The sequence below is a fragment of the Eleutherodactylus coqui genome, chromosome 12, assembly GCF_035609145.1.
Source record: "Eleutherodactylus coqui strain aEleCoq1 chromosome 12, aEleCoq1.hap1, whole genome shotgun sequence".
Lineage (NCBI taxonomy): Eukaryota > Metazoa > Chordata > Amphibia > Anura > Eleutherodactylidae > Eleutherodactylus > Eleutherodactylus coqui.
In genome coordinates, this window is record NC_089848.1 from 118,196,562 (window position 1) to 118,224,432 (window position 27,871).

Genomic DNA, 27,871 nt, shown 5'->3' on the forward strand with positions numbered 1-27,871 from the left:
ATCTAGATTTGTGCCTCTTCGGTCGCCCCTCCGGCTGATATAACAGCTTTACACCATGGAGAGATTCTTTCTACAATTACATTCAGATATTGTTCAGAAATGTATCCCAACATCGCAGAGGTTCCCACAAATCTGCTGCACTTGTAGGTGGTTTTGCTTTCACCCTTCTGTCCAGTTCATCCCAAACAAGCTCACTGGGGTTATGTCTGCAGACTGTGCAGGCCATTCCATTCTTTTAAGTCTACTGGCTTCTTCTTGTCTTCTTCCGTAGGTCTGATATAACCTAGAAGTGGGTTTTGGATCATTGTCTTGTTGGAATATGAACCCCTGACCAACTAGGCGGACACCAGAGGGTGCAGCTTGCCAGTCACCCTGTGCCAGTTGTCAATTCTGGATCAAGCAAAAAAGCTCCAGACCATCACACTTCCTCCTCCATGTTTGACCATTGATGTCACCCACTCGGGAACCATCCTTTTACCCAGCCAGCGGCATACAAAAACCCTGCATGATGTACCAAAGATGTCAGGTTTTGATTGCTCAATCCATAAGACCTTCGTCCATTCTTCAGTAGTCCCCCGGAGGTGCTGCTCGGCCCAGGCAAGCCTTTTTTTAAATCTTGGCTGTGGCTTTCTTACCGATACTCTGCCTATCAAACCTGCAAATAGAAGTCTTCTCTTCACAGTTGAAATGGAAATTTGTTTATTTTTGCTGAATGGGGTTTTTCTGCCAACAGCATCTGTGAAACGCGGGCTACAGCGGGGTCAGAGTGGAAGCCGTAGCTCCGACCCACGTGTGGTGGCTGGTGTTTGTAATTACAGGCACAACTCCCATTGATTTCAAACCATAGTTGTAGAGCAGCCGACGTTGACGAGCTCCCTGGTTAGAATCAGACATGCGGACTCTTGTTGTGCCTCAGGTTAATATTCATAATGCTTTTAGTTTTTTAACTTACTTTTGAACTATTTCACCTCATTCGCTGGACCGTGTGATGTAAAAAAATAACTGAGAAAATTCAAGGAGTTCTAAAACTTTTGAGCGGTACTGCCCCCCCCCCCCCCATCCTCACTGCACACGTCATTCCCGCAGCACTCTCCCATAGAAGGTCACAGCTCACCTCCTCCTCTTCACTACACAGGTCACACACCTGTAAAGGTGCTGGTCACAGCTCACCTCCTCCCTCTCTTTGCAGAGGTCACATACTATGCCCACTACACTCTCCCATAGAGGTCTATACTTCATAGTCACAGTGCATGGCCATGTATACAACCTCTTTAGGGACATTATGGCAGAACCATTGGATAAAGCTTCCCTACTCTGGTCGTAAACGATACCCAAGGTAGTTGAAAACTACTTCCTATCACATTCACAGGCTCAAGTGGCTCTTTCTCTCCGCCATGCTTTATACTACAGGCGTGACAACTCTACTTACTAATTCAAACTCCCCCAAACAATTAGGATTAAAAGGAAAAAAAACACTTATTAAAATTTTATAAAACCATTTTTTCCTGCAGTTTCTGCAGCACGGCGGCGGGGCGAGTGTCCACGGACGCACGGGGCAGGAGATACATGGCCGATTGTCTGCGGCTACCGAACGAGCGGCGGGTCGAGTGTCTACGGACGCACGGGGCAGGAGATACATGGCCGATTGTCTGCGGCTACCGAACGAGCGGCGGGTCGAGTGTCTACGGACGCACGGGGCAGGAGATACATGGCCGATTGTCTGCGGCTACCGAACGAGCGGCGGGGCGAGTGTCCACAGACGCACGGGGCAGGAGATACATGGCAGATTGTCTGCGGCTACCGACCAGCGGCGGGTCGGCCCGCGCTTCCATCATTGGGAGTAAATATTTACTGGTGAGCAAACATTGGCTGCTGCACAATATGGGGATTTATTAAGGCGGCGGGCTTTTATCTCCTGAGCCGCAGCGTAAGGAGGCGGCGCGGCCCGCACTAAATAATTCATCCGGCTGACTATCCACAGAGGTCATCATCTACGCACGTTATATACTGATGGCACGGATATTCCCAGGATGCTTCTCTGCTCGGTAACTCCATTAAAAGGGGCTGTGCCAAAATATGAAGTTGTCCCCTGCCTGCAGGACAGGGGGATCGTTTGTATGATCGTGGGGGTCTGACTGTGGAGACCTCCACCGGCCAGAAGTCATGAGTGGAGCAGAGGTCATGCAAGTTCACCGCCGCTCCATTCACTCCAATGGCCGCCTGCTGGGTACAAGAGCCGGGCAATGTCCAGCACCCCTACCGAAGTGAATGGAGCTCCGTTCATGCTGGGACCTCCGTAGGGGCCCCACAGCCGGCCCACCAGGACTATAAAGTAATCCCACGATTCTGCAGATATTGGATATCTTTATATCTTGATACAAGCGCAGATCACTTCATGTACACTGGTTATAAGCGGCGGAGGCCATGCATGCAGGAGATCTGAAGACAGGGAGACCTCAACATTCCCCAAACACTTCTATGGGAAAGTGCTGTGGGCACACTGACCTGTACAGGGAGGGGAGGAGGTGAGCTATGACCATTACCTATAGACTTCCCCCAGAGTGAGTTGTGGCCATGGTGCAATTGCAACTAAGGAGCGCCCTGTACGTCTAGAAGATATAGAAGGGGGTTCTTTACTGTAAGAGCAGTGAGACTGTGGAGCTCTCTGCCTGAGGACGTGGTGATGGAGAAGTCACTAAAAGAGGCGCTGGAGTGCGATATCATCATGTTTGGTCATGGGTTACTTTGAAAGGGTCAGCGATTAAGGGATTATTCCGATTGCCAAATCGGAATTTTACCCCTAAAATAACGAAAATTGTCTTCTACCTCATGGGGAGGGGGGGGGGGGGTTACCTTCTTCTGGATCAACAATGCAGGATACTTGGCTGAACTGGATGCACGTGTCTTTTCTCAGTCTTACACACTAGGTTACTATATTCTGTGCAGGGAAGGTGGGAGGGGAGCTGTGCCATCACCTATAGATTTCTGTAGGGGAGCGTTGTGGGCATGCACAGAGAGGGGGAGGAGGTGAGCTGTGATATCACCTATTGTGAATGATGGATCCTGTGTTACTATAATGCTGGCTGTGGTGAGGAGATGAAATCTGATAAAGTGCCTACAGAGTAAGAAATATCTAACTAAAATTAGGCCTAGTGGTCAATGTGAGAACTGCAGGGTTTTAGGATTTATTTTACACACGACCGGGTTGGATCCTGCAGCGGAGTCTGACCCTGAGCCCGGCTGCTGACCCCGCGTACCTGTCCGGATCCTTCATATTGTGTACAGTGGATGTACTGGTCGTCGCACATGCGCAGTACAGATTATGTTGCGCCGTCACCGTTGCAGAAGGCCCAGGGATCAGGCGGCTTCCATTGACTCTAACGGAAGCCATCCATGTGGAATCCACACAAAAATGGAGCGTGCTGCGATTTTGCATTCGCAAGCGGAAACCGCAATTGGTTTCCGCTCGTGTGCAAGAAGAATCCCTTTTGCAGAGTATGCTGTGGGCGGGATCCGGAGGCGGACGCCCGCTTTGGAGTCTGCAACGCAAATCCGTCCGTGTGCAGCCGGCCTCAGACTGCAACCGTCCCAAAACTGACAGCAATGACAACACGAAACCACCGGGCGGAGCGGCGGGGAACGCCTGGGAGTCGCCGACCTCCTATCTGATCAGCATCTTATTATTGTACGAAGCGTTATAATGTTACCAACGAGTCAACAAAAGACCAGGGAGCTGAGGACAACCAGGACTAAGAGGACCCCGACACGGAGGCGGCGAAGGAAAGGCGACGGACGCCGACCGGAGGGCGAGAATAAAAGGCTGCCGGAGAAAAGACACCGACAAGCCAACCGCTTGTATCCGCCAATAGCTGCCGCTGCGATGGTGTCGCTAGTGATGACAGTTGGTAGCAGGCCGCAGACCACCGGGGGAGCTGTGGTCGAAAACCTTCCACGTAGACTCTGGAGGCTCATCTACACGCAGCGATCCTGTCACAGCAAGAATGTGCAGCACGACTGAAATGTGCAAGTAGACCCCCATACACCGGACAGAAGCGAGTAAAGGCTCATTCACACGGCCGGGTGCATCAGTCCGTGATAAAAGCACCGTTCTCACAGCGTACGGGCGCCATTTTTATTTACATCTATGTTGTATTCATTATTATTAATGTTCGTTTATTTGCACCCGCAGCATAGAGGGAGCGCAGAAGGAGCCGTGAACACGGGTGCATTTTTTTCCCCTACACACACCCATAGACTTTTAGGCTGGGGCACACGGGACGGTCCGCGGCTCTTAATCCCGGGATTAGCCAGCCAGGTGGATGACATTTTGCAAAAATCTTGTCCACACGGGACAGCCAATCCGTGGCGGTAAAGCTGGGGTGGCACAGAATTGACAGCCGCAGCAGGTCAATTCTCTTTTTTTTTCTGGTGCGGCCTCACTCCTCTCTATGGGTGCCGCGGGTTTTGAAGTTACGGCTCCCCCATGGAAATTTCCCGGCTTTTCGGTGAGGCCAAACCATGCGTTTTCCACGGGATTTCCATTCCACAGGAACCCAGTCTGAGAGGCAATAGAAGTCGGTGAATACAGACCAAAATAAGGCCGTCTTCAGACGGGCGGGTCGGAATTGGCATTGCGGCATCGGACCCTGTGCCCAGCCGGCATCCGCACGTACCTGTCCTGAAGCCTTTATTCTGTACTGCGGACGGTCCGCGCCGCGAGCCGACACATTTGCGCGGTACAGATTTATTTTTAGATCTCTTTTCCTTTGTGATCGCCCAGCGATGATGCGGGATCTGAGACCTTTCCGCAATGTCACTGCAGAAGAGCCGCAGATCGGACGGCTTACATTGACTTCAATGGAAGCCATCCAAGCAAAAAAATGGAGCGTGCTGCGATTTGGCATTTGCGAGCAGTAACCGCAGTTTGTTTCCGCTCGTGTGCATGCAGAATCCCTTTGGCATACCGTGCTATGGGCGGTATTCGCTGCGGTATCGGAGGCGAACGCCCGTGTGCATTCGGCCTAAGCCAAGTCTACACATGTACGCTGTGTGGAAGGGTTGTTGCGGTGCGGATTTAGCATGTCAATTTTGGCGCCGTTTCGGCAGCGTTTGTAGGTCCATAGGCCTCAACAGAAAAAGTGAAATCCACAGCGGATTCCGATGCTCATTTCTGTTGTGGGAGAAGTCAGTGCAGAAAATACGCTTGAAACACGCATTAATCAAGGCAGAACTTCAGCGCAACCCGGCCACGGAGTGTGGTCACAGAATGTGCGCAAGGCGAATGGGCAGGAAGCCACGTAGAAAACAACAGCAAATCGGGCCGCGTAAACGCCGCCTTATGTACAGCCCCATTCACAACCGCAATGGCCGCAATGGCAGAGTATATCAGGACTTGGAGCCTATGGAGTGGGGGGGGGAGTTCTATAGTTACTCAGCCCCCCATGGAGTGTGTGTGTGGAGGGGGGTGTTCTATTTACTCAGCCCCACATGGAGTGGGGGGGTTCTATAGTTACTCAGCACCACATGGAGTGGGGGGGGTTCTATAGTTACTCAGCACCACATGGAGTGGGGGGGTTCTATAGTTACTCAGCACCACATGGAGTGGGGGGGGTTCTATAGAAACTCAGCCCCCCTATGGAGTGGGGGGGGGTCGATAGTTACTCAGCCCCCTATGGAGTGGGGGGGGGGGGGGTCGATAGTTACTCAGCCCCCTATGGAGTGGGGGGGGGGGTCGATAGTTACTCAGCCCCCTATGGAGTGGGGGGGGGGGTCGATAGTTACTCAGCCCCCTATGGAGTGGGGGGGGGTCGATAGTTACTCAGCCCCCTATGGAGTGCGGGGTGGGGGGGGTTCTATAGTTACTCAGCCCCCTATGGAGTGGGGGGGGTTTCTATAGTTACTCAGCCTCCTATGGAGTGGGGGGGTTCTATAGTTACTCAGCCCCCTATGGAGTGGGGGGGTTCTATAGTTACTCAGCCCCCTATGGAGTGGGGGGGGTTCTATAGTTACTCAGCCCCCTATGGAGTGGGGGGGTTCTATAGTTACTCAGCCCCCTATGGAGTGGGGGGGGGTTCTATAGTTACTCAGCCCCCCATGGAGTGTGTGTGTGTGGAGGGGGGTGTTCTATTTACTCAGCCCCACATGGAGTGGGGGGGGGGTTCTATAGTTACTCAGCACCACATGGAGAGGGGGGGGTTCTATAGAAACTCAGCCCCCTATGGAGTGGGGGGGGTTCTATAGTTACTCAGCTCCCTATGGAGTGGGGGGGGTTCTATAGTTACTCAGCTCCCAATGGAGTGGGGGGGTTCTATAGTTACTCAGCTCCCTATGCAGTGGGGGGGGGTTTCTATAGTTACTCAGCCCCCTATGGAGTGGGGGGGGGGGGGTCGATAGTTACTCAGCCCGCTATGGAGTGGGGGGGGGGTCGATAGTTACTCAACCCGCTATGGAGTGGGGGGGGTCGATAGTTACTCAGCCCCCTATGGAGTGGGGGGGGGGGTCGATAGTTACTCAGCCCCCTATGGAGTGGGGGGGGGGGTCGATAGTTACTCAGCCCCCTATGGAGTGGGGGGGGGTCGATAGTTACTCAGCCCCCTATGGAGTGGGGGGGTCGATAGTTACTCAGCCCCCTATGGAGTGGGGGGGGTCGATAGTTACTCAGCCCCCTATGGAGTGGGGGGGGTCGATAGTTACTCAGCCCCCTATGGAGTGGGGGGGTCGATAGTTACTCAGCCCCCTATGGAGTGGGGGGGGGGTCGATAGTTACTCAGCCCCCTATGGAGTGGGGGGGGGGTCGATAGTTACTCAGCTCCCTATGGAGTGAGGGGGGGGTTCTATAGTTACTCAGTCCCCTATGGAGTGGGGGGGGTCGATAGTTACTCAGCCCCCTATGGAGTGGGGGGGGTCGATAGTTACTCAGCCCCCTATGGAGTGGGGGGGGGTCGATAGTTACTCAGCCCCCTATGGAGTGCGGGGGGGTTCTATAGTTACTCAGCCCCCTATGGAGTGCAGGGGGGTTCTATAGTTACTCAGCCCCCTATGGAGTGCGGGGGGTTCTATAGTTACTCAGCCCCCTATGGAGTGGGGGGGTTCTATAGTTACTCAGCCCCCTATGGAGTGGGGGGTTCTATAGTTACTCAGCCCCCTATGGAGTGGGGGGGGTTCTATAGTTACTCAGCCCCCTATGGAGTGGGGGGGTTCTATAGTTACTCAGCCCCCTATGGAGTGGGGGGGTTCTATAGTTACTCAGCCCCCTATGGAGTGGGGGGGTTCTATAGTTACTCAGCCCTTTATGGAGTGGGGGGGGGTTCTATAGTCACTCAGCCCCCTATGGAGGGGGGGGGGTTCTATAGTTACTCAGCCCCCCATGGAGTGTGTGTGTGGAGGGGGGTGTTCTATTTACTCAGCCCCACATGGAGTGTGGGGGGGTTCTATAGTTACTCAGCCCCACATGGAGTGGGGGGGGTTCTATAGTTACTCAGCACCACATGGAGTGGGGGGGTTCTATAGAAACTCAGCCCCCTATGGAGTGGGGGGGGGGGTCGATAGTTACTCAGCCCCCTATGGAGTGGGGGGGGGTCGATAGTTACTCAGCCCCCAATGGAGTGGGGGGGGGGGGTCGATAGTTACTCAGCCCCCTATGGAGTGGGGGGGGGGTCGATAGTTACTCAGCCCCCTATGGAGTGGGGGGGGGTCGATAGTTACTCAGCCCCCTATGGAGTGGGGGGGGACGATAGTTACTCAGCCCCCTATGGAGTGGGGGGGGACGATAGTTACTCAGCCCCCTATGGAGTGGGGTGGGGTTCTATAGTTACTCAGCCCCCTATGGAGTGGGGGGGGGTTCTATAGTTACTCAGCCCCCTATGGAGTGGGGGGGGTCGATAGTTACTCAGCCCCCTATGGAGTGGGGGGGGTCGATAGTTACTCAGCCCCCTATGGAGTGGGGGGGGTCGATAGTTACTCAGCCCCCTATGGAGTGGGGGGGGGGGGTCGATAGTTACTCAGCCCCCTATGGAGTGCGGGGGGGGTCGATAGTTACTCAGCCCCCTATGGAGTGCGGGGGGGTTCTATAGTTACTCAGCCCCCTATGGAGTGCGAGCGGGTTCTATAGTTACTCCGCCCCTATGGAGTGGGGGGGTTTCTATAGTTACTCAGCCCCCTATGGAGTGGGGGGGTTCTATAGTTACTCAGCCCCCTATGGAGTGGGGGTTCTATAGTTACTCAGCCCCCTATGGAGTGGGGGGGGTTCTATAGTTACTCAGCCCCCTATGGAGTGGGGGGGGTTCTACAGTTACTCAGCCCCCTATGGAGTGGGGGGGGGGTTCTACAGTTACTCAGCCCCCTATGGAGTGGGGGGGGGTTCTACAGTTACTCAGCCCCCTATGGAGTGGGGGGGGGTTCTACAGTTACTCAGCCCCCTATGGAGTGGGGGGGGTTCTACAGTTACTCAGCCCCCTATGGAGTGGGGGGGGTTCTATAGTCACTCAGCCCCCTATGGAGGGGGGGGGTTCCTATAGTTACTCAGCCCCCTATGGAGGGGGGGGTCTATAGTTACTCAGCCCCCCAGGGAGTGTGTGTGTGGAGGGGGGTGTTCTATTTACTCAGCCCCACATGGAGTGTGGGGGGGGTTCTATAGTTACTCAGCCCCCTATGGAGTGGTGGGGGGGTTCTATAGTTACTCAGCCCCCTATGGAGTGGGGGGTTCTATAGTTACTCAGCCCCCTATGCAGTGGGGGGGTTCTATAGTTACTCAGCCCCCTATGGAGAGGGGGGGTTCTATAGTTACTCAGCCCCCTATGGAGTGGGGGGGGGGGTTCTATAGTTACTCAGCCCCCTATGGAGTGGGGGGGGTTCTATAGTTACTCAGCCCCCTATGGAGTGGGGGGTTCTATAGTTACTCAGCCCCCTATGGAGTGGGGGGGTTCTATAGTTACTCGGCCCCCTATGGAGTGGGGGGGTTCTATAGTTACTCAGCCCCCTATGGAGTGGGGGGGTTCTATAGTTACTCAGCCCCCTATGGAGTGGGGGGGGTTCTATAGTTACTCAGCCCCCTATGGAGTGGGGGGGGGGGTTCTATAGTTACTCAGCCCCCTATGGAGTGGGGGGGGGGGTTCTATAGTTACTCAGCCCCCTATGGAGTGGGGGGGGGGTTCTATAGTTACTCAGCCCTCTATGGAGTGGGGGGGGTTCTATAGTTACTCAGCCCTCTATGGAGTGGGGGGGGTTCTATAGTTACTCAGCCCCCTATGGAGTGGGGGTAGGTTCTATAGTTACTCAGCCCCCTATGGAGTGGGGGGGGTTCTATAGTTACTCAGCCCCCTATGGACTGGGGGGGGGTCTATAGTTACTCAGACCCACATGGAGTGTGTGGGGGGGGGGGTCTATAGTTACTCAGCCCCACATGGAGTGGGGGGGGGGTTCTATAGTTACTCAGCACCACATGGAGTGGGGGGGGTCGATAGTTACTCAGCCCCCTATGGAGTGGGGGGGGGGTCGATAGTTACTCAGCCCCCTATGGAGTGGGAGGGGGTCGATAGTTACTCAGCCCCCTATGGAGTGGGGGGGGTCGATAGTTACTCAGCCCCCTATGGAGTGGGGGGGGGTTCTATAGTTACTCAGCCCCCTATGGAGTGGGGGGCCTCTATAGTTACTCAGCCCCCTATGGAGTGGGGGGGCCTCTATAGTTACTCAGCCCCCTATGGAGTGGGGGGGCTCTATAGTTACTCAGCCCCCTATGGAGTGGGGGGGTTCTATAATTACTCAGCCCCCTATGGAGTGGGGGGCTTCTATAGTTACTCAGCCCCCTATGGAGTGGGGGGCTTCTATAGTTACTCAGCCCCCTATGGAGTGGGGGGGCTTCTATAGTTACTCAGCCCCCTATGGAGTGGGGGGGCTTCTATAGTTACTCAGCCCCCTATGGAGTGGGGGGGGTTCTATAATTACTCAGCCCCCTATGGAGTGGGGGGCTTCTATAGTTACTCAGCCCCCTATGGAGTGGGGGGCTTCTATAGTTACTCAGCCCCCTATGGAGTGGGGGGCTTCTATAGTTACTCAGCCCCCTATGGAGTGGGGGGGCTTCTATAGTTACTCAGCCCCCTATGGAGTGGGGGGGCTTCTATAGTTACTCAGCCCCCTATGGAGTGGGGGGGCTTCTATAGTTACTCAGCCCCCTATGGAGTGGGGGCGGGATAGTTACTCAGCCCCCTATGGAGTGGGGGGGGGTTCGATAGTTACTCAGCCCCCTATGGAGTGGGGGGGGGGGTTCGATAGTTACTCAGCCCCCTATGGAGTGGGGGGTTCTATAGTTACTCAGCCCCTATGGAGTGGGGGGGGGTTCTATAGTTACTCAGCCCCCTATGGAGTGGGGGGGGTTCTATAGTTACTCAGCCCCCTATGGAGTGGGGGGGGGGGTTCTATAGTTACTCAGCCTCTTATCAGGTCAGGAAGTCTGTGCTCAGAGCATTGAGCTCGAACTGTAAAAGCTGTAGAACGACCGCTGATCAAGTAGATCGGCCCTCGATCGTCTGGCCTGCACACAATGTATGAGATTGTTCGTCCTTCATAGAGTTTGTCGGCCGCACACCCCAGAGATGACCTGCTGCCAACGACCATTTTTGGGGCCGCGTGAAAGATGTGATAGACAAGCGTTTGCTTGATTTGTCAGGTGATCAGCAGCACCTTCACAAAACAAGATGATCGGCCAACAGAAAGCGTCTACGAACGTTCTTGCGCGCTCATCACGCTGTATAAGAGATCCCGTGGACCTGGGCTACTTGGAAATCTCTTGTAGCACATCTGGCTTGATCCCCTCCGGCCGCTCTATACTTCCTGCTGCACTGATGACATCATAAGGAGCGCGTGACTCGTACAGCCAAAGGCCAGGGAGCTGGTGCTGGGCTTGTGCTCATGCACAGCAGCCATCTGCGGACACCGAGCTGCAGAGTACCGCCGCCATACCGACACGGATAACAGCCAATCACAGCGCAGCTTTCATGTTACCTCCGCAGTATAATCTATAACAACCAATCACAGCGCAGCTTTCATGTTACCTCAGCAGTATAATATATAACAACCAATCACAGCGCAGCTTTCATGTTACCTCAGCAGTATAATGTATAACAACCAATCACAGCGCAGCTTTCATGTTACCTCAGCAGTATAATGTATAACAACCAATCACAGCGCAGCTTTCATGTTACCTCAGCAGTATAATGTATAACAACCAATCACAGCGCAGCTTTCATGTTACCTCAGCAGTATAATGTATAACAACCAATCACAGCGCAGCTTTCATGTTACCTCAGCAGTATAATGTATAACAACCAATCACAGCGCAGCTTTCATGTTACCTCAGCAGTATAATGTATAACAACCAATCACAGCGCAGCTTTCATGTTACCTCAGCAGTATAATGTATAACAACCAATCACAGCGCAGCTTTCATGTTACCTCAGCAGTATAATGTATAACAACCAATCACAGCGCAGCTTTCATGTTACCTCAGCAGTATAATATATAACAACCAATCACAGCGCAGCTTTCATGTTACCTCAGCAGTATAATATATAACAACCAATCACAGCGCAGCTTTCATGTTACCTCAGCAGTATAATATATAACAACCAATCACAGCGCAGCTTTCATGTTACCTCAGCAGTATAATATATAACAACCAATCACAGCGCAGCTTTCATGTTACCTCAGCAGTATAATATATAACAACCAATCACAGCGCAGCTTTCATGTTACCTCAGCAGTATAATATATAACAACCAATCACAGCGCAGCTTTCATGTTACCTCAGCAGTATAATATATAACAACCAATCACAGCGCAGCTTTCATGTTACCTCAGCAGTATAATATATAACAACCAATCACAGCGCAGCTTTCATGTTACCTCAGCAGTATAATATATAACAACCAATCACAGCGCAGCTTTCATGTTACCTCAGCAGTATAATATATAACAACCAATCACAGCGCAGCTTTCATGTTACCTCAGCAGTATAATATATAACAACCAATCACAGCGCAGCTTTCATGTTACCTCAGCAGTATAATATATAACAACCAATCACAGCGCAGCTTTCATGTTACCTCAGCAGTATAATATATAACAACCAATCACAGCGCAGCTTTCATGTTACCTCAGTATAATATATAACAACCAATCACAGCACAGCTTTCATGTTACCTCAGTATAATATATAACAACCAATCACAGCGCAGCTTTCATGTTACCTCAGTGGTATAATATATAACAACCAATCACAGCGCAGCTTTCATGTTACCTCCGCGGTATAATATATAACAACCAATCACAGCGCAGGTTTCATGTTACCTCCGCGGTATAATATATAACAACCAATCACAGCGCAGCTTTCATGTTACCTCAGTATAATATATAACAACCAATCACAGCGCAGCTTTCATGTTACCTCAGTATAATATATAACAACCAATCACAGTGCAGCTTTCATGTTGCCTCAGTATAATATATAACAACCAATCATAGCGCAGCTTTCATTTTACCTCAGCGGTATAATATATAACAACCAATCACAGCGCAGCTTTCATGTTACCTCAGTATAATATATAACAACCAATCACAGCGCAGCTTTCATGTTACCTCAGCAGTATATTATATATCAACCAATCACAGCGCAGCTTTCATATTACCTCAGCAGTATAAAATATAACAACCAATCACAGCACAGCAGCTTTCATGTTACCTCAGCAGTATAATATATAACAACCAATCACACCACAGCTTTCATGTTACCTCAGTATAATATATAACAGCCAATCACAGCGCAGCTTTCATGTTACCTCAGTATAATATATAACAACCAATCACAGCACAGCTTTCATGATACCTCAGCAGTATAATATATAACAACCAATCACAGCGCAGCTTTCATGTTACCTCAGCGGTATATTATATATCAACCAATCACAGCGCAGCTTTCATATTACCTCAGTGGTATAATATATAACAACCAATCACAGTGCAGCTTTCATGTTACTTCAGCAGTATAATATATAACAACCAATCACAGTGCAGCTTTCATGTTGCCTCAGTATAATATATAACAACCAATCACAGCGCAGCTTTCATGTTACCTCAGCAGTATATTATATATCAACCAATCACAGCGCAGCTTTCATATTACCTCAGCAGTATAATATATAACAACCAATCACAGCACAGCAGCTTTCATGTAACCTCAGCAGTATAATATATAACAACCAATCACCGCACAGCAGCTTTCATGTTACCTCAGCAGTATAATATATAACAACCAATCACACCACAGCTTTCATGTTACCTCAGTATAATATATAACAGCCAATCACAGCGCAGCTTTTATGTTACCTCAGTATAATATATAACAACCAATCACAGCGCAGCTTTCATGTTACCTCAGTATAATATATAACAACCAATCACAGCACAGCTTTCATGTTACCTCAGCAGTATAATATATAACAACCAATCACAGTGCAGCTTTCATGTTGCCTCAGTATAGTATATAACAACCAATCATAGCGCAGCTTTCATTTTACCTCAGCGGTATAATATATAACAACCAATCACAGCACAGCTTTCATGTTACCTCAGCGGTATATTATATATCAACCAATCACAGAGCAGCTTTCATATTACCTCAGTGGTATAATATATAACAACCAATCACAGTGCAGCTTTCATGTTACTTCAGCAGTATAATATAACAACCAATCACAGTGCAGCTTTCATGTTGCCTCAGTATAATATATAACAACCAATCACAGCGCAGCTTTCATGTTACCTCAGTATAATATATAACAGCCAATCACAGCACAGCTTTCATGTTACCTCAGCGGTATAATATATAACAACCAATCACAGCGCAGCTTTCATGTTACCTCAGCAGTATAATATATAACAACCAATCACACCACAGCTTTCATGTTACCTCAGTATAATATATAACAGCCAATCACAGCGCAGCTTTTATGTTACCTCAGTATAATATATAACAACCAATCACAGCGCAGCTTTCATGTTACCTCAGTATAATATATAACAGCCAATCACAGCGCAGCTTTTATGTTACCTCAGTATAATATATAACAACCAATCACAGCGCAGCTTTCATGTTACCTCAGCAGTATAATATATAACAACCAATCACAGCACAGCTTTCATGTTACCTCAGCAGTATAATATATAACAACCAATCACAGCGCAGCTTTCATGTTACCTCAGTATAATATATAACAACCAATCACAGCACAGCTTTCATGTTACCTCAGCAGTATAATCTAACAACCAATCACAGCGCAGCTTTCATGTTACCTCAGCAGTATAATATATAACAACCAATCAGAGGGCAGCTTTCATGTTACCTCAGTATAATATATAACAACCAATCACAGCGCAGCTTTCATGTTACCTCAGCAGTATAATATATAACAACCAATCACAGCGCAGCTTTCATGTTACCTCAGTATAATATATAACAACCAATCACAGCGCAGCTTTCATGTTACCTCAGTATAATATATAACAACCAATCACAGCGCAGCTTTCATGTTACCTCAGTATAATATATAACAACCAATCACAGCGCAGCTTTCATGTTACCTCAGTATAATATATAACAACCAATCACAGCGCAGGTTTCATGTTACCTCAGTATAATATATAACAACCAATCACAGCGCAGGTTTCATGTTACCTCAGTATAATATATAACAACCAATCACAGCGCAGCTTACATGTTACCTCAGTATAATATATAACAACCAATCACAGCGCAGCTTTCATGTTACCTCAGTATAATATATAACAACCAATCACAGCACAGCTTTCATGTTACCTCAGTATAATATATAACAGTGTTCCCCAACTCCAGTCCTCAGGTACCGCCAACAGGTCATGTTTTCAGGATTTCCTCAGTATTGCACAGCTGATGTAATTATTGTCAGTGCCTCAGACATTGCCACAGGTGTTCTTACCATAGGATATCCTGAAAACATGACCTGTTGGTGGTCCCTGAGGACTGGAGTTGGGGACCCCTGATATATAACAACCAATCACAGTGCAGCTTTCATGTTACCTCAGTATAATATATAACAACCAATCACAGCGCAGCTTTCATGTTACCTCAGCAGTATAATATATAACAACCAATCACAGCGCAGCTTTCATGTTACCTCAGTATAATATATAACAACCAATCACAGCGCAGCTTTCATGTTACCTCAGCAGTATAATATATAACAACCAATCACAGCGCAGCTTTCATGTTACCTCAGTATAATATATAACAACCAATCACAGCGCAGCTTTCATGTTACCTCAGTATAATATATAACAACCAATCACAGCGCAGCTTTCATGTTACCTCAGTATAATATATAACAACCAATCACAGCGCAGCTTTCATGTTACCTCAGTATAATATATAACAACCAATCACAGCGCAGCTTTCATGTTACCTCAGTATAATATATAACAACCAATCACAGCGCAGCTTACATGTTACCTCAGTATAATATATAACAACCAATCACAGCGCAGCTTTCATGTTACCTCAGTATAATATATAACAACCAATCACAGCACAGCTTTCATGTTACCTCAGTATAATATATAACAACCAATCACAGCACAGCTTTCATGTTACCTCAGCAGTATAATATATAACAACCAATCACAGCGCAGCTTTCATGTTACCTCAGCAGTATAATATATAACAACCAATCACAGCACAGCTTTCATGTTACCTCAGCAGTATAATATATAACAACCAATCACAGCGCAGCTTTCATGTTACCTCAGTATGATATATAACAACCAATCACAGCGCAGCTTTCATGTTACCTCAGTATGATATATAACAACCAATCACAGCGCAGCTTTCATGTTACCTCCGCGGTATAATATATAACAACCAATCACAGCACAGCTTTCATGTTACCTCAGTATAATATATAACAGTGTTCCCCAACTCCAGTCCTCAGGTACCGCCAACAGGTCATGTTTTCAGGATTTCCTCAGTATTGCACAGCTGATGTAATTATTGTCAGTGCCTCAGACATTGCCACAGGTGTTCTTACCATAGGATATCCTGAAAACATGACCTGTTGGTGGTCCCTGAGGACTGGAGTTGGGGACCCCTGATATATAACAACCAATCACAGTGCAGCTTTCATGTTACCTCAGTATAATATATAACAACCAATCACAGCGCAGCTTTCATGTTACCTCAGCAGTATAATATATAACAACCAATCACAGCGCAGCTTTCATTTTATCTCAGTATAATATATAACAACCAATCACAGCGCAGCTTTCATGTTACCTCAGTATAATATATAACAACCAATCACAGCGCAGCTTTCATGTTACCTCAGTATAATATAGAACAACCAATCACAGCACAGCTTTCATGTTACCTCAGTATAATATATAACAACCAATCACAGCGCAGCTTACATGTTAGCTCAGTATAATATATAACAACCAATCATAGCGCAGCTTTCATTTTACCTCAGCGGTATAATATATAACAACCAATCACAGCGCAGCTTTCATGTTACCTCAGCAGTATAATATATAACAACCAATCACAGCACAGCTTTCATGTTACCTCAGTATAATATATAACAACCAATCACAGAGCAGCTTTCATGTGACCTCAGCAGTATAATATATAACAACCAATCACAGAGCAGCTTTCATGTTACCTCAGTATAATATATAACAACCAATCACAGCGCAGCTTTCATGTTCCCTCAGCAGTATAATATATAACAACCAATCACAGCACAGCTTTCATGTTACCTCAGTATAATATATAACAACCAATCACAGCGCAGCTTTCATGTTACCTCAGCATAATATATAACAACCAATCACAGCACAGCTTTCATGTTACCTCAGCATAATATATAACAACCAATCACAGCACAGCTTTCATGTTACCTCAGTATAATATATAACAACCAATCACAGCGCAGCTTACATGTTACCTCAGTATAATATATAACAACCAATCACAGCGCAGCTTTCATGTTGCCTCAGCGGTATAATATATAACAACCAATCACAGCGCAGCTTTCATGTTACCTCAGCAGTATAATATATAACAACCAATCACAGCACAGCTTTCATGTTACCTCAGTATAATATATAACAACCAATCACAGAGCAGCTTTCATGTTACCTCAGCGGTATAATATATAACAACCAATCACAGCGCAGCTTTCATGTTACCTCAGTATAATATATAACAACCAATCACAGCGCAGCTTTCATGTTACCTCAGTACAATATATAACAACCAATCACAGCGCAGCTTTCATGTTACCTCAGTACAATATATAACAACCAATCACAGCGCAGCTTTCATGTTACCTCAGCAGTATAATATATAACAACCAATCACAGCACAGCTTTGATGTTACCTCAGTACAATATATAACAACCAATCACAGTGCAGCTTTCATGTTACCTCAGCGGTATAATATATAACAACCAATCACAGCGCAGCTTTCATGTTACCTCAGCGGTATAATATATAACAACCAATCACAGCACAGCTTTCATGTTACCTCAGCGGTATAATATATAACAACCAATCACAGCGCAGCTTACATGTTACCTCAGTATAATATATAACAACCAATCACAGCGCAGCTTTCATGTTACCTCAGCGGTATAATATATAACAACCAATCACAGCGCAGCCTTCATGTTACCTCAGCAGTATAATATATAACAACCAATCACAGCACAGCTTTCATGTTACCTCAGTATAATATATAACAACCAATCACAGAGCAGCTTTCATGTTACCTCAGTATAATATATAACAACCAATCACAGCGCAGCTTTCATGTTACCTCAGCGGTATAATATATAACAACCAATCACAGCGCAGCTTTCATGTTACCTCAGTACAATATATAACAACCAATCACAGCGCAGCTTTCATGTTACCTCAGTACAATATACAACAACCAATCACAGCGCAGCTTTCATGTTACCTCAGTACAATATATAACAACCAATCACAGCGCAGCTTTCATTTTACCTCAGTAGTATAATATATAACAACCAATCACAGCACAGCTTTCATGTTACCTCAGTATAATATATAACAGTGTTCCCCAACTCTAGTCCTCAGGTACCGCCAACAGGTCATGTTTTCAGGATTTCCTCAGTATTGCACAGCTGATGTAATTATTGTCAGTGCCTCAGACATTGCCACAGGTGTTCTTACCATAGGATATCCTGAAAACATGACCTGTTGGTGGTCCCTGAGGACTGGAGTTGGGGACCCCTGATATATAACAACCAATCACAGTGCAGCTTTCATGTTACCTCAGTATAATATATAACAACCAATCACAGCGCAGCTTTCATGTTACCTCAGCAGTATAATATATAACAACCAATCACAGCGCAGCTTTCATGTTACCTCAGTATAATACATAACAACCAATCACAGCGCAGCTTTCATGTTACCTCAGTATAATATATAACAACCAATCACAGCGCAGTTTTCATGTTACCTCAGCAGTATAATATATAACAACCAATCACAGCGCAGCTTTCATGTTACCTCAGTATAATATATAACAACCAATCACAGCGCAGCTTACATGTTACCTCAGTATAATATATAACAACCAATCATAGCGCAGCTTTCATTTTACCTCAGCAGTATAATATATAACAACCAATCACAGAGCAGCTTTCATTTGACCTCAGCAGTATAATATATAACAACCAATCACAGAGCAGCTTTCATGTGACCTCAGCAGTATAATATATAACAACCAATCACAGAGCAGCTTTCATGTGACCTCAGCAGTATAATATATAACAACCAATCACAGAGCAGCTTTCATGTTACCTCAGTATAATATATAACAACCAATCACAGCGCAGCTTTCATGTTACCTCAGTATAATATATAACAACCAATCACAGCACAGCTTTCATGTTACCTCAGTATAATATATAACAACCAATCACAGCGCAGCTTACATGTTACCTCAGTATAATATATAACAACCAATCATAGCGCAGCTTTCATGTTACCTCAGCGGTATAATATATAACAACCAATCACAGCGCAGCTTTCATGTTACCTCAGCAGTATAATATATAACAACCAATCACAGCACAGCTTTCATGTTACCTCAGCAGTATAATATATAACAACCAATCACAGCGCAGCTTTCATGTTACCTCAGCGGTATAATATATAACAACCAATCACAGCGCAGCTTTCATGTTGTTACCTCAGTATAATATATAACAACCAATCACAGAGCAGCTTTCATGTGACCTCAGCAGTATAATATATAACAACCAATCACAGCGCAGCTTTCCTGTGACCTCAACGGTATAATATATAACAACCAATCACAGCGCAGCTTTCATGTTACCTCAGTATAATATATAACAACCAATCACAGCGCAGCTTTCATGTTACCTCAGTATAATATATAACAACCAATCACAGCGCAGCTTTCATGTTACCTCAGCAGTATAATATATAACAACCAATCACAGCGCAGCTTTCATGTTACCTCAGCAGTATAATATATAACAACCAATCACAGCGCAGCTTTCATGTTACCTCAGTATAATATATAACAACCAATCACAGCGCAGCTTTCATGTTACCTCAGTATAATATATAACAACCAATCACAGCGCAGCTTTCATGTTACCTCAGTATAATATATAACAACCAATCACAGCGCAGCTTTCATGTTACCTCAGTATAATATATAACAACCAATCACAGCGCAGCTTTCATGTTACCTCAGTATAATATATAACAACCAATCACAGCGCAGCTTTCATGTTACCTCAGTATAATATATAACAACCAATCACAGCGCAGGTTTCATGTTACCTCAGTATAATATATAACAACCAATCACAGCGCAGGTTTCATGTTACCTCAGTATAATATATAACAACCAATCACAGCGCAGGTTTCATGTTACCTCAGTATAATATATAACAACCAATCACAGCGCAGCTTACATGTTACCTCAGTATAATATATAACAACCAATCACAGCGCAGCTTTCATGTTACCTCAGTATAATATATAACAACCAATCACAGCACAGCTTTCATGTTACCTCAGTATAATATATAACAGTGTTCCCCAACTCCAGTCCTCAGGTACCGCCAACAGGTCATGTTTTCAGGATTTCCTCAGTATTGCACAGCTGATGTAATTATTGTCAGTGCCTCAGACATTGCCACAGGTGTTCTTACCATAGGATATCCTGAAAACATGACCTGTTGGTGGTCCCTGAGGACTGGAGTTGGGGACCCCTGATATATAACAACCAATCACAGTGCAGCTTTCATGTTACCTCAGTATAATATATAACAACCAATCACAGCGCAGCTTTCATGTTACCTCAGCAGTATAATATATAACAACCAATCACAGCGCAGCTTTCATGTTACCTCAGTATAATATATAACAACCAATCACAGCGCAGCTTTCATGTTACCTCAGCAGTATAATATATAACAACCAATCACAGCGCAGCTTTCATGTTACCTCAGCAGTATAATATATAACAACCAATCACAGCGCAGCTTTCATGTTACCTCAGTATAATATATAACAACCAATCACAGCGCAGCTTTCATGTTACCTCAGTATAATATATAACAACCAATCACAGCGCAGCTTTCATGTTACCTCAGTATAATATATAACAACCAATCACAGCGCAGCTTTCATGTTACCTCAGTATAATATATAACAACCAATCACAGCGCAGCTTACATGTTACCTCAGTATAATATATAACAACCAATCACAGCGCAGCTTTCATGTTACCTCAGTATAATATATAACAACCAATCACAGCACAGCTTTCATGTTACCTCAGTATAATATATAACAACCAATCACAGCACAGCTTTCATGTTACCTCAGCAGTATAATATATAACAACCAATCACAGCGCAGCTTTCATGTTACCTCAGCAGTATAATATATAACAACCAATCACAGCACAGCTTTCATGTTACCTCAGCAGTATAATATATAACAACCAATCACAGCGCAGCTTTCATGTTACCTCAGTATGATATATAACAACCAATCACAGCGCAGCTTTCATGTTACCTCCGCGGTATAATATATAACAACCAATCACAGCACAGCTTTCATGTTACCTCAGTATAATATATAACAGTGTTCCCCAACTCCAGTCCTCAGGTACCGCCAACAGGTCATGTTTTCAGGATTTCCTCAGTATTGCACAGCTGATGTAATTATTGTCAGTGCCTCAGACATTGCCACAGGTGTTCTTACCATAGGATATCCTGAAAACATGACCTGTTGGTGGTCCCTGAGGACTGGAGTTGGGGACCCCTGATATATAACAACCAATCACAGTGCAGCTTTCATGTTACCTCAGTATAATATATAACAACCAATCACAGCGCAGCTTTCATGTTACCTCAGCAGTATAATATATAACAACCAATCACAGCGCAGCTTTCATGTTACCTCAGTATAATATATAACAACCAATCACAGCGCAGCTTTCATGTTACCTCAGTATAATATATAACAACCAATCACAGCGCAGCTTTCATGTTACCTCAGTATAATATAGAACAACCAATCACAGCACAGCTTTCATGTTACCTCAGTATAATATATAACAACCAATCACAGCGCAGCTTACATGTTAGCTCAGTATAATATATAACAACCAATCATAGCGCAGCTTTCATTTTACCTCAGCGGTATAATATATAACAACCAATCACAGCGCAGCTTTCATGTTACCTCAGCAGTATAATATATAACAACCAATCACAGCACAGCTTTCATGTTACCTCAGTATAATATATAACAACCAATCACAGAGCAGCTTTCATGTGACCTCAGCAGTATAATATATAACAACCAATCACAGAGCAGCTTTCATGTTACCTCAGTATAATATATAACAACCAATCACAGCGCAGCTTTCATGTTCCCTCAGCAGTATAATATATAACAACCAATCACAGCACAGCTTTCATGTTACCTCAGTATAATATATAACAACCAATCACAGCGCAGCTTTCATGTTACCTCAGCATAATATATAACAACCAATCACAGCACAGCTTTCATGTTACCTCAGCATAATATATAACAACCAATCACAGCACAGCTTTCATGTTACCTCAGTATAATATATAACAACCAATCACAGCGCAGCTTACATGTTACCTCAGTATAATATATAACAACCAATCACAGCGCAGCTTTCATGTTGCCTCAGCGGTATAATATATAACAACCAATCACAGCGCAGCTTTCATGTTACCTCAGCAGTATAATATATAACAACCAATCACAGCACAGCTTTCATGTTACCTCAGTATAATATATAACAACCAATCACAGAGCAGCTTTCATGTTACCTCAGCGGTATAATATATAACAACCAATCACAGCGCAGCTTTCATGTTACCTCAGTATAATATATAACAACCAATCACAGCGCAGCTTTCATGTTACCTCAGTACAATATATAACAACCAATCACAGCGCAGCTTTCATGTTACCTCAGTACAATATATAACAACCAATCACAGCGCAGCTTTCATGTTACCTCAGCAGTATAATATATAACAACCAATCACAGCACAGCTTTGATGTTACCTCAGTACAATATATAACAACCAATCACAGTGCAGCTTTCATGTTACCTCAGCAGTATAATATATAACAACCAATCACAGCGCAGCTTTCATGTTACCTCAGCGGTATAATATATAACAACCAATCACAGCACAGCTTTCATGTTACCTCAGCGGTATAATATATAACAACCAGTCACAGCGCAGCTTACATGTTACCTCAGTATAATATATAACAACCAATCACAGCGCAGCTTTCATGTTACCTCAGCGGTATAATATATAACAACCAATCACAGCACAGCTTTCATGTTACCTCAGCGGTATAATATATAACAACCAATCACAGCGCAGCTTACATGTTACCTCAGTATAATATATAACAACCAATCACAGCGCAGCTTTCATGTTACCTCAGCGGTATAATATATAACAACCAATCACAGCGCAGCCTTCATGTTACCTCAGCAGTATAATATATAACAACCAATCACAGCACAGCTTTCATGTTACCTCAGTATAATATATAACAACCAATCACAGAGCAGCTTTCATGTTACCTCAGTATAATATATAACAACCAATCACAGCGCAGCTTTCATGTTACCTCAGCGGTATAATATATAACAACCAATCACAGCGCAGCTTTCATGTTACCTCAGTACAATATATAACAACCAATCACAGCGCAGCTTTCATGTTACCTCAGTACAATATACAACAACCAATCACAGCGCAGCTTTCATGTTACCTCAGTACAATATATAACAACCAATCACAGCGCAGCTTTCATTTTACCTCAGTAGTATAATATATAACAGCCAATCACAGCACAGCTTTCATGTTACCTCAGTATAATATATAACAACCAATCACAGCGCAGCTTTCATGTTACCTCAGTATAATATATAACAACCAATCACAGCGCAGCTTTCATGTTACCTCAGTATAATATATAACAACCAATCACAGCACAGCTTTCATGTGACCTCAGCAGTATAATATATAACAACCAATCACAGAGCAGCTTTCATGTTACCTCAGTACAATATATAACAACCAATCACAGCGCAGCTTTCATGTTACCTCAGTATAATATATAACAACCAATCACAGCGCAGCTTTCATGTTACCTCAGTATAATATATAACAACCAATCATAGCGCAGCTTTCATGTTACCTCAGCGGTATAATATATAACAACCAATCACAGCGCAGCTTTCATGTTACCTCAGCGGTATAATATATAACAACCAATCACAGCGCAGCTTTCATGTTACCTCAGCAGTATAATATATAACAACCAATCATAGAGCAGCTTTCATGTTACCTCAGCGGTATAATATATAACAACCAATCACAGCGCAGCTTTCATGTTACCTCAGCAGTATAATATATAACAACCAATCACAGCGCAGCTTTCATGTTACCTCAGTATAATATATAACAACCAATCACAGAGCAGCTTTCATGTGACCTCAGCAGTATAATATATAACAACCAATCACAGCGCAGCTTTCATGTTACCTCAGCGGTATAATATATAACAACCAATCACAGCGCAGCTTTCATGTTACCTCAGTATAATATATAACAACCAATCACAGCGCAGCTTTCATGTTACCTCAGCAGTATAATATATAACAACCAATCACAGCGCAGCTTTCATGTTACCTCAGTATAATACATAACAACCAATCACAGCGCAGCTTTAATGTGACCTCAGCAGTATAATATATAACAACCAATCACAGCGCAGCTTTCATGTTACCTCAGCAGTATAATATATAACAACCAATCACAGCGCAGCTTTCATGTTACCTCAGTATAATCTATAACAACCAATCACAGAGCAGCTTTAATGTGACCTCAGCAGTATAATATATAACAACCAATCACAGCGCAGCTTTCATGTTACCTCAGCAGTATAATATATAACAACCAATCACTGCGCAGCTTTCATGTTACCTCAGCAGTATAATATATAACAACCAATCACTGCGCAGCTTTCATGTTACCTCAGTATAATCTATAACAACCAATCACAGCGCAGCTTTCATGTTACCTCAGCAGTATAATATATAACAACCAATCACAGCACAGCTTTCATGTTACCTCAGCAGTATAATATATAACAACCAATCACAGCGCAGCTTTCATGTTACCTCAGTATGATATATAACAACCAATCACAGCGCAGCTTTCATGTTACCTCAGTATGATATATAACAACCAATCACAGCGCAGCTTTCATGTTACCTCCGCGGTATAATATATAACAACCAATCACAGCGCAGCTTTCATGTTACCTCAGTATAATATATAACATATATAAGTGGCACCCTGCAGGGTGGTCTATACCACATATGTATGGCAGCCTGTAGGGTGGTATATACCATATATACAGATAGCAGCTATAAGTGGCACCCTGCAGGGTGGTATATAGATGGCAGCTATAAGTGGCACCCTGTGGTTGGTATAAACAACATATATAGATGGCAGCTGTAAGTGGCACCCTGCAGGGTGGTCTCTATACCATATATGTATGGCAGCTATTAGTGGCACCCTGCAGGGTGGCATATACTATATAGATGGCAGCTGTACATGTAAAAATGAAATATTTTGGAGCAAAAATCAATATAAGACCCCGTCTTATTTTCGGGGAGACCCAGTATAAGTGGCAGCCAATACACAACAATACCAGTGGCACCCGCCAGGGTGGCATTTACCAAATATATTGATGGCAACTATAAGTGGCACCCTGCAGGGTGGTATATACCATATATACAGATGGCAGCTGTTAGTGGCACCCTGCTGGTTGGTATCAACAACATATATAGATGGCAGCTATAAGTGGCACCCTGCAGGGTGGCATATACTACGTGCGGCAGCTATGAGTGGCACCCTGCAGGGTGGCTTATAGGGTGGTATATAGCAGGGTGGTCTATACCATATATACAGATGGCAGCTATACGTGCCACCCTACAGGGTGGTCTATACCATATATGTATGGCAGCTATAAGTGGCGCCCTGCAGGGTGGTCTATACCATATATGTATGCCAGCTCTAAGTGGCACCCTGCAGGGTGGTCTATACCATAAATGTATAGCAGCTATTAGTGGCGCCCTGCAGGGTGGTATATACCATATATGTATGGCAGCTCTAGGTGGCACCCTGCAGGGTGGCTTATACCATATATGTATGGCAGCTATAAGTGGCACCCTGCAGGGTGGTATATACTCTATATGTATTGCAGGTATAAGTGGCGCCCTGCAGGGTGGCATATACTGTCTATGTTCGGCAGCCATAAGTGGCACCCTACAGGGTGGCATATACTATATATGTATTGCAGGTATAAGTGGCACCCTGCAGGGTGGTATATACCATATATGTATAGCAGCTATTAGTGGCACCCTGCAGGGTGGCTTATACCATGTATGTATGGCAGCTATAAGTGGCACCCTGCAGGGTGGTATATACTGTATATGTGCGATAGCTATAAGTGGCACCCTACAGGGTGGTATATACTATATATGTATTGCAGCTATAAGTGGCACCCTGCAGGGTGGTATATACTGTATATGTATGGCAGCGATAAGTGGCACCCTGCAGGGTGGTATATACTGTATATGTGTGGCAGCTATAAGTGGCACCCTACAGGGTGGTATATACCATATATGTATGGCAGCGATAAGTGGCACCCTGCAGGGTGGTATATACTGTATATGTATTGCAGGTATAAGTGGCACCCTGCAGGGTGGTATATACTGTATATGTATTGCAGGTATAAGTGGCACCCTACAGGGTGGTATATACCATATATGTATGGCAGCGATAAGTGGCACCCTGCAGGGTGGTATATACTGTATATGTATTGCAGGTATAAGTGGCACCCTGCAGGGTGGTATATACTGTATATGTGTGGCAGCGATAAGTGGCACCCTGCAGGGTGGTATATACTGTAAATGTATGGCAGCGATAAGTGGCACCCTGCAGGGTGGTATATACTGTAAATGTATGGCAGCGATAAGTGGCACCCTGCAGGGTGGTATATAATATATATGTATTGCAGGTATAAGTGGCACCCTGCAGGGTGGTATATACTGTATATGTATGGCAGCGATAAGTGGCACCCTGCAGGGTGGTATATACTGTATATGTATGGCAGCGATAAGTGGCACCCTGCAGGGTGGTATATACTGTATATGTATGGCAGCGATAAGTGGCACCCTGCAGGGTGGTATATACCGTATATGTATGGCAGCGATAAGTGGCACCCTACAGGGTGGTATATACTGTATATGTATGGCAGCTATAAGTGGCACCCTGCAGGGTGGTATATACTGTATATGTATGGCAGCGATAAGTGGCACCCTGCAGGGTGGTATATACTGTATATGTATGGCAGCTATAAGTGGCACCCTGCAGGGTGGTATATACCATATATGTATGGCAGCTTGCAGGGTGGCATATACCATATTTGTGGCACCACACCCCCCGACCACTACTCACCAATCACCTCCTTCAGCTCATAGTCGTCCCGGTTGATGGACCATGGCAGGGAGCTGGGCTCCGGCTCGGTCATGGCTCTTGCCTCCGTAGAGGGGGATTCCTCCCAGCTGCTCCCCGCGGCTCTCGGTGTGTGCGGACGCGGAGGACCGGTAATCCGGAGGTGTGCGGGATATGACGGTGCTCTCGGTGTCGCCCCCTCCCCAGTGTCTCTCTCACTTCTTCTCTACACTCCTCACATTGCCAAACTTTGCCTTTCCCCTGCCCGGCCTGCCGTGCCCAGGGCCGCATGACGTCACTGCGCGCCGCGTCCGCTCCACGTCGCCATCTTGAGTGTGGCACGGGACGGACGAGCGCCTTACTACTCAGTGATACAAAGTATACAGAAGCGTGGCAGTGATGTAGGGAGTGCCCGGGCACCGTGCCACTGCGGCATGGAAGGGCTGGTGTACACAGGGTGCAGCTATCCCTGCTGGGGACATTCCTGGTGACAAAAAGGCATGGCTGAGCCGCCACCTGCTATAGGGACTCCCACTATGGATAATGTCCCCAGGTGGGATCTCACTGACTCTCCTGGAGGCACAGCACTCTTGCTGGTTACTGTCACTTTAAGGCTTCGTTCTCACTTTACGTTTTTTGCTGCACTTGCGATCTTCAGTTAAAGAGTTCATTC

General features: G+C 45.6%; 1 protein-coding gene across 1 annotated transcript in view; it reads right to left on the bottom strand.

Annotated features, from left to right (window-relative positions):
* The window catches only part of OXSR1 (oxidative stress responsive kinase 1), an 89,487-nt gene extending 61,994 nt beyond the window's left edge, over window positions 1–27,493 (bottom strand). Inside the window, exon 1 of the mRNA XM_066585371.1 lies at window positions 27,202–27,493. Coding sequence (XP_066441468.1) covers window positions 27,202–27,274 — 73 coding nt within the window. The 5' untranslated portion in view covers window positions 27,275–27,493. The remainder of the gene's footprint in view (window positions 1–27,201) is intronic.
* Window positions 27,494–27,871: the final 378 nt, after the last annotated feature.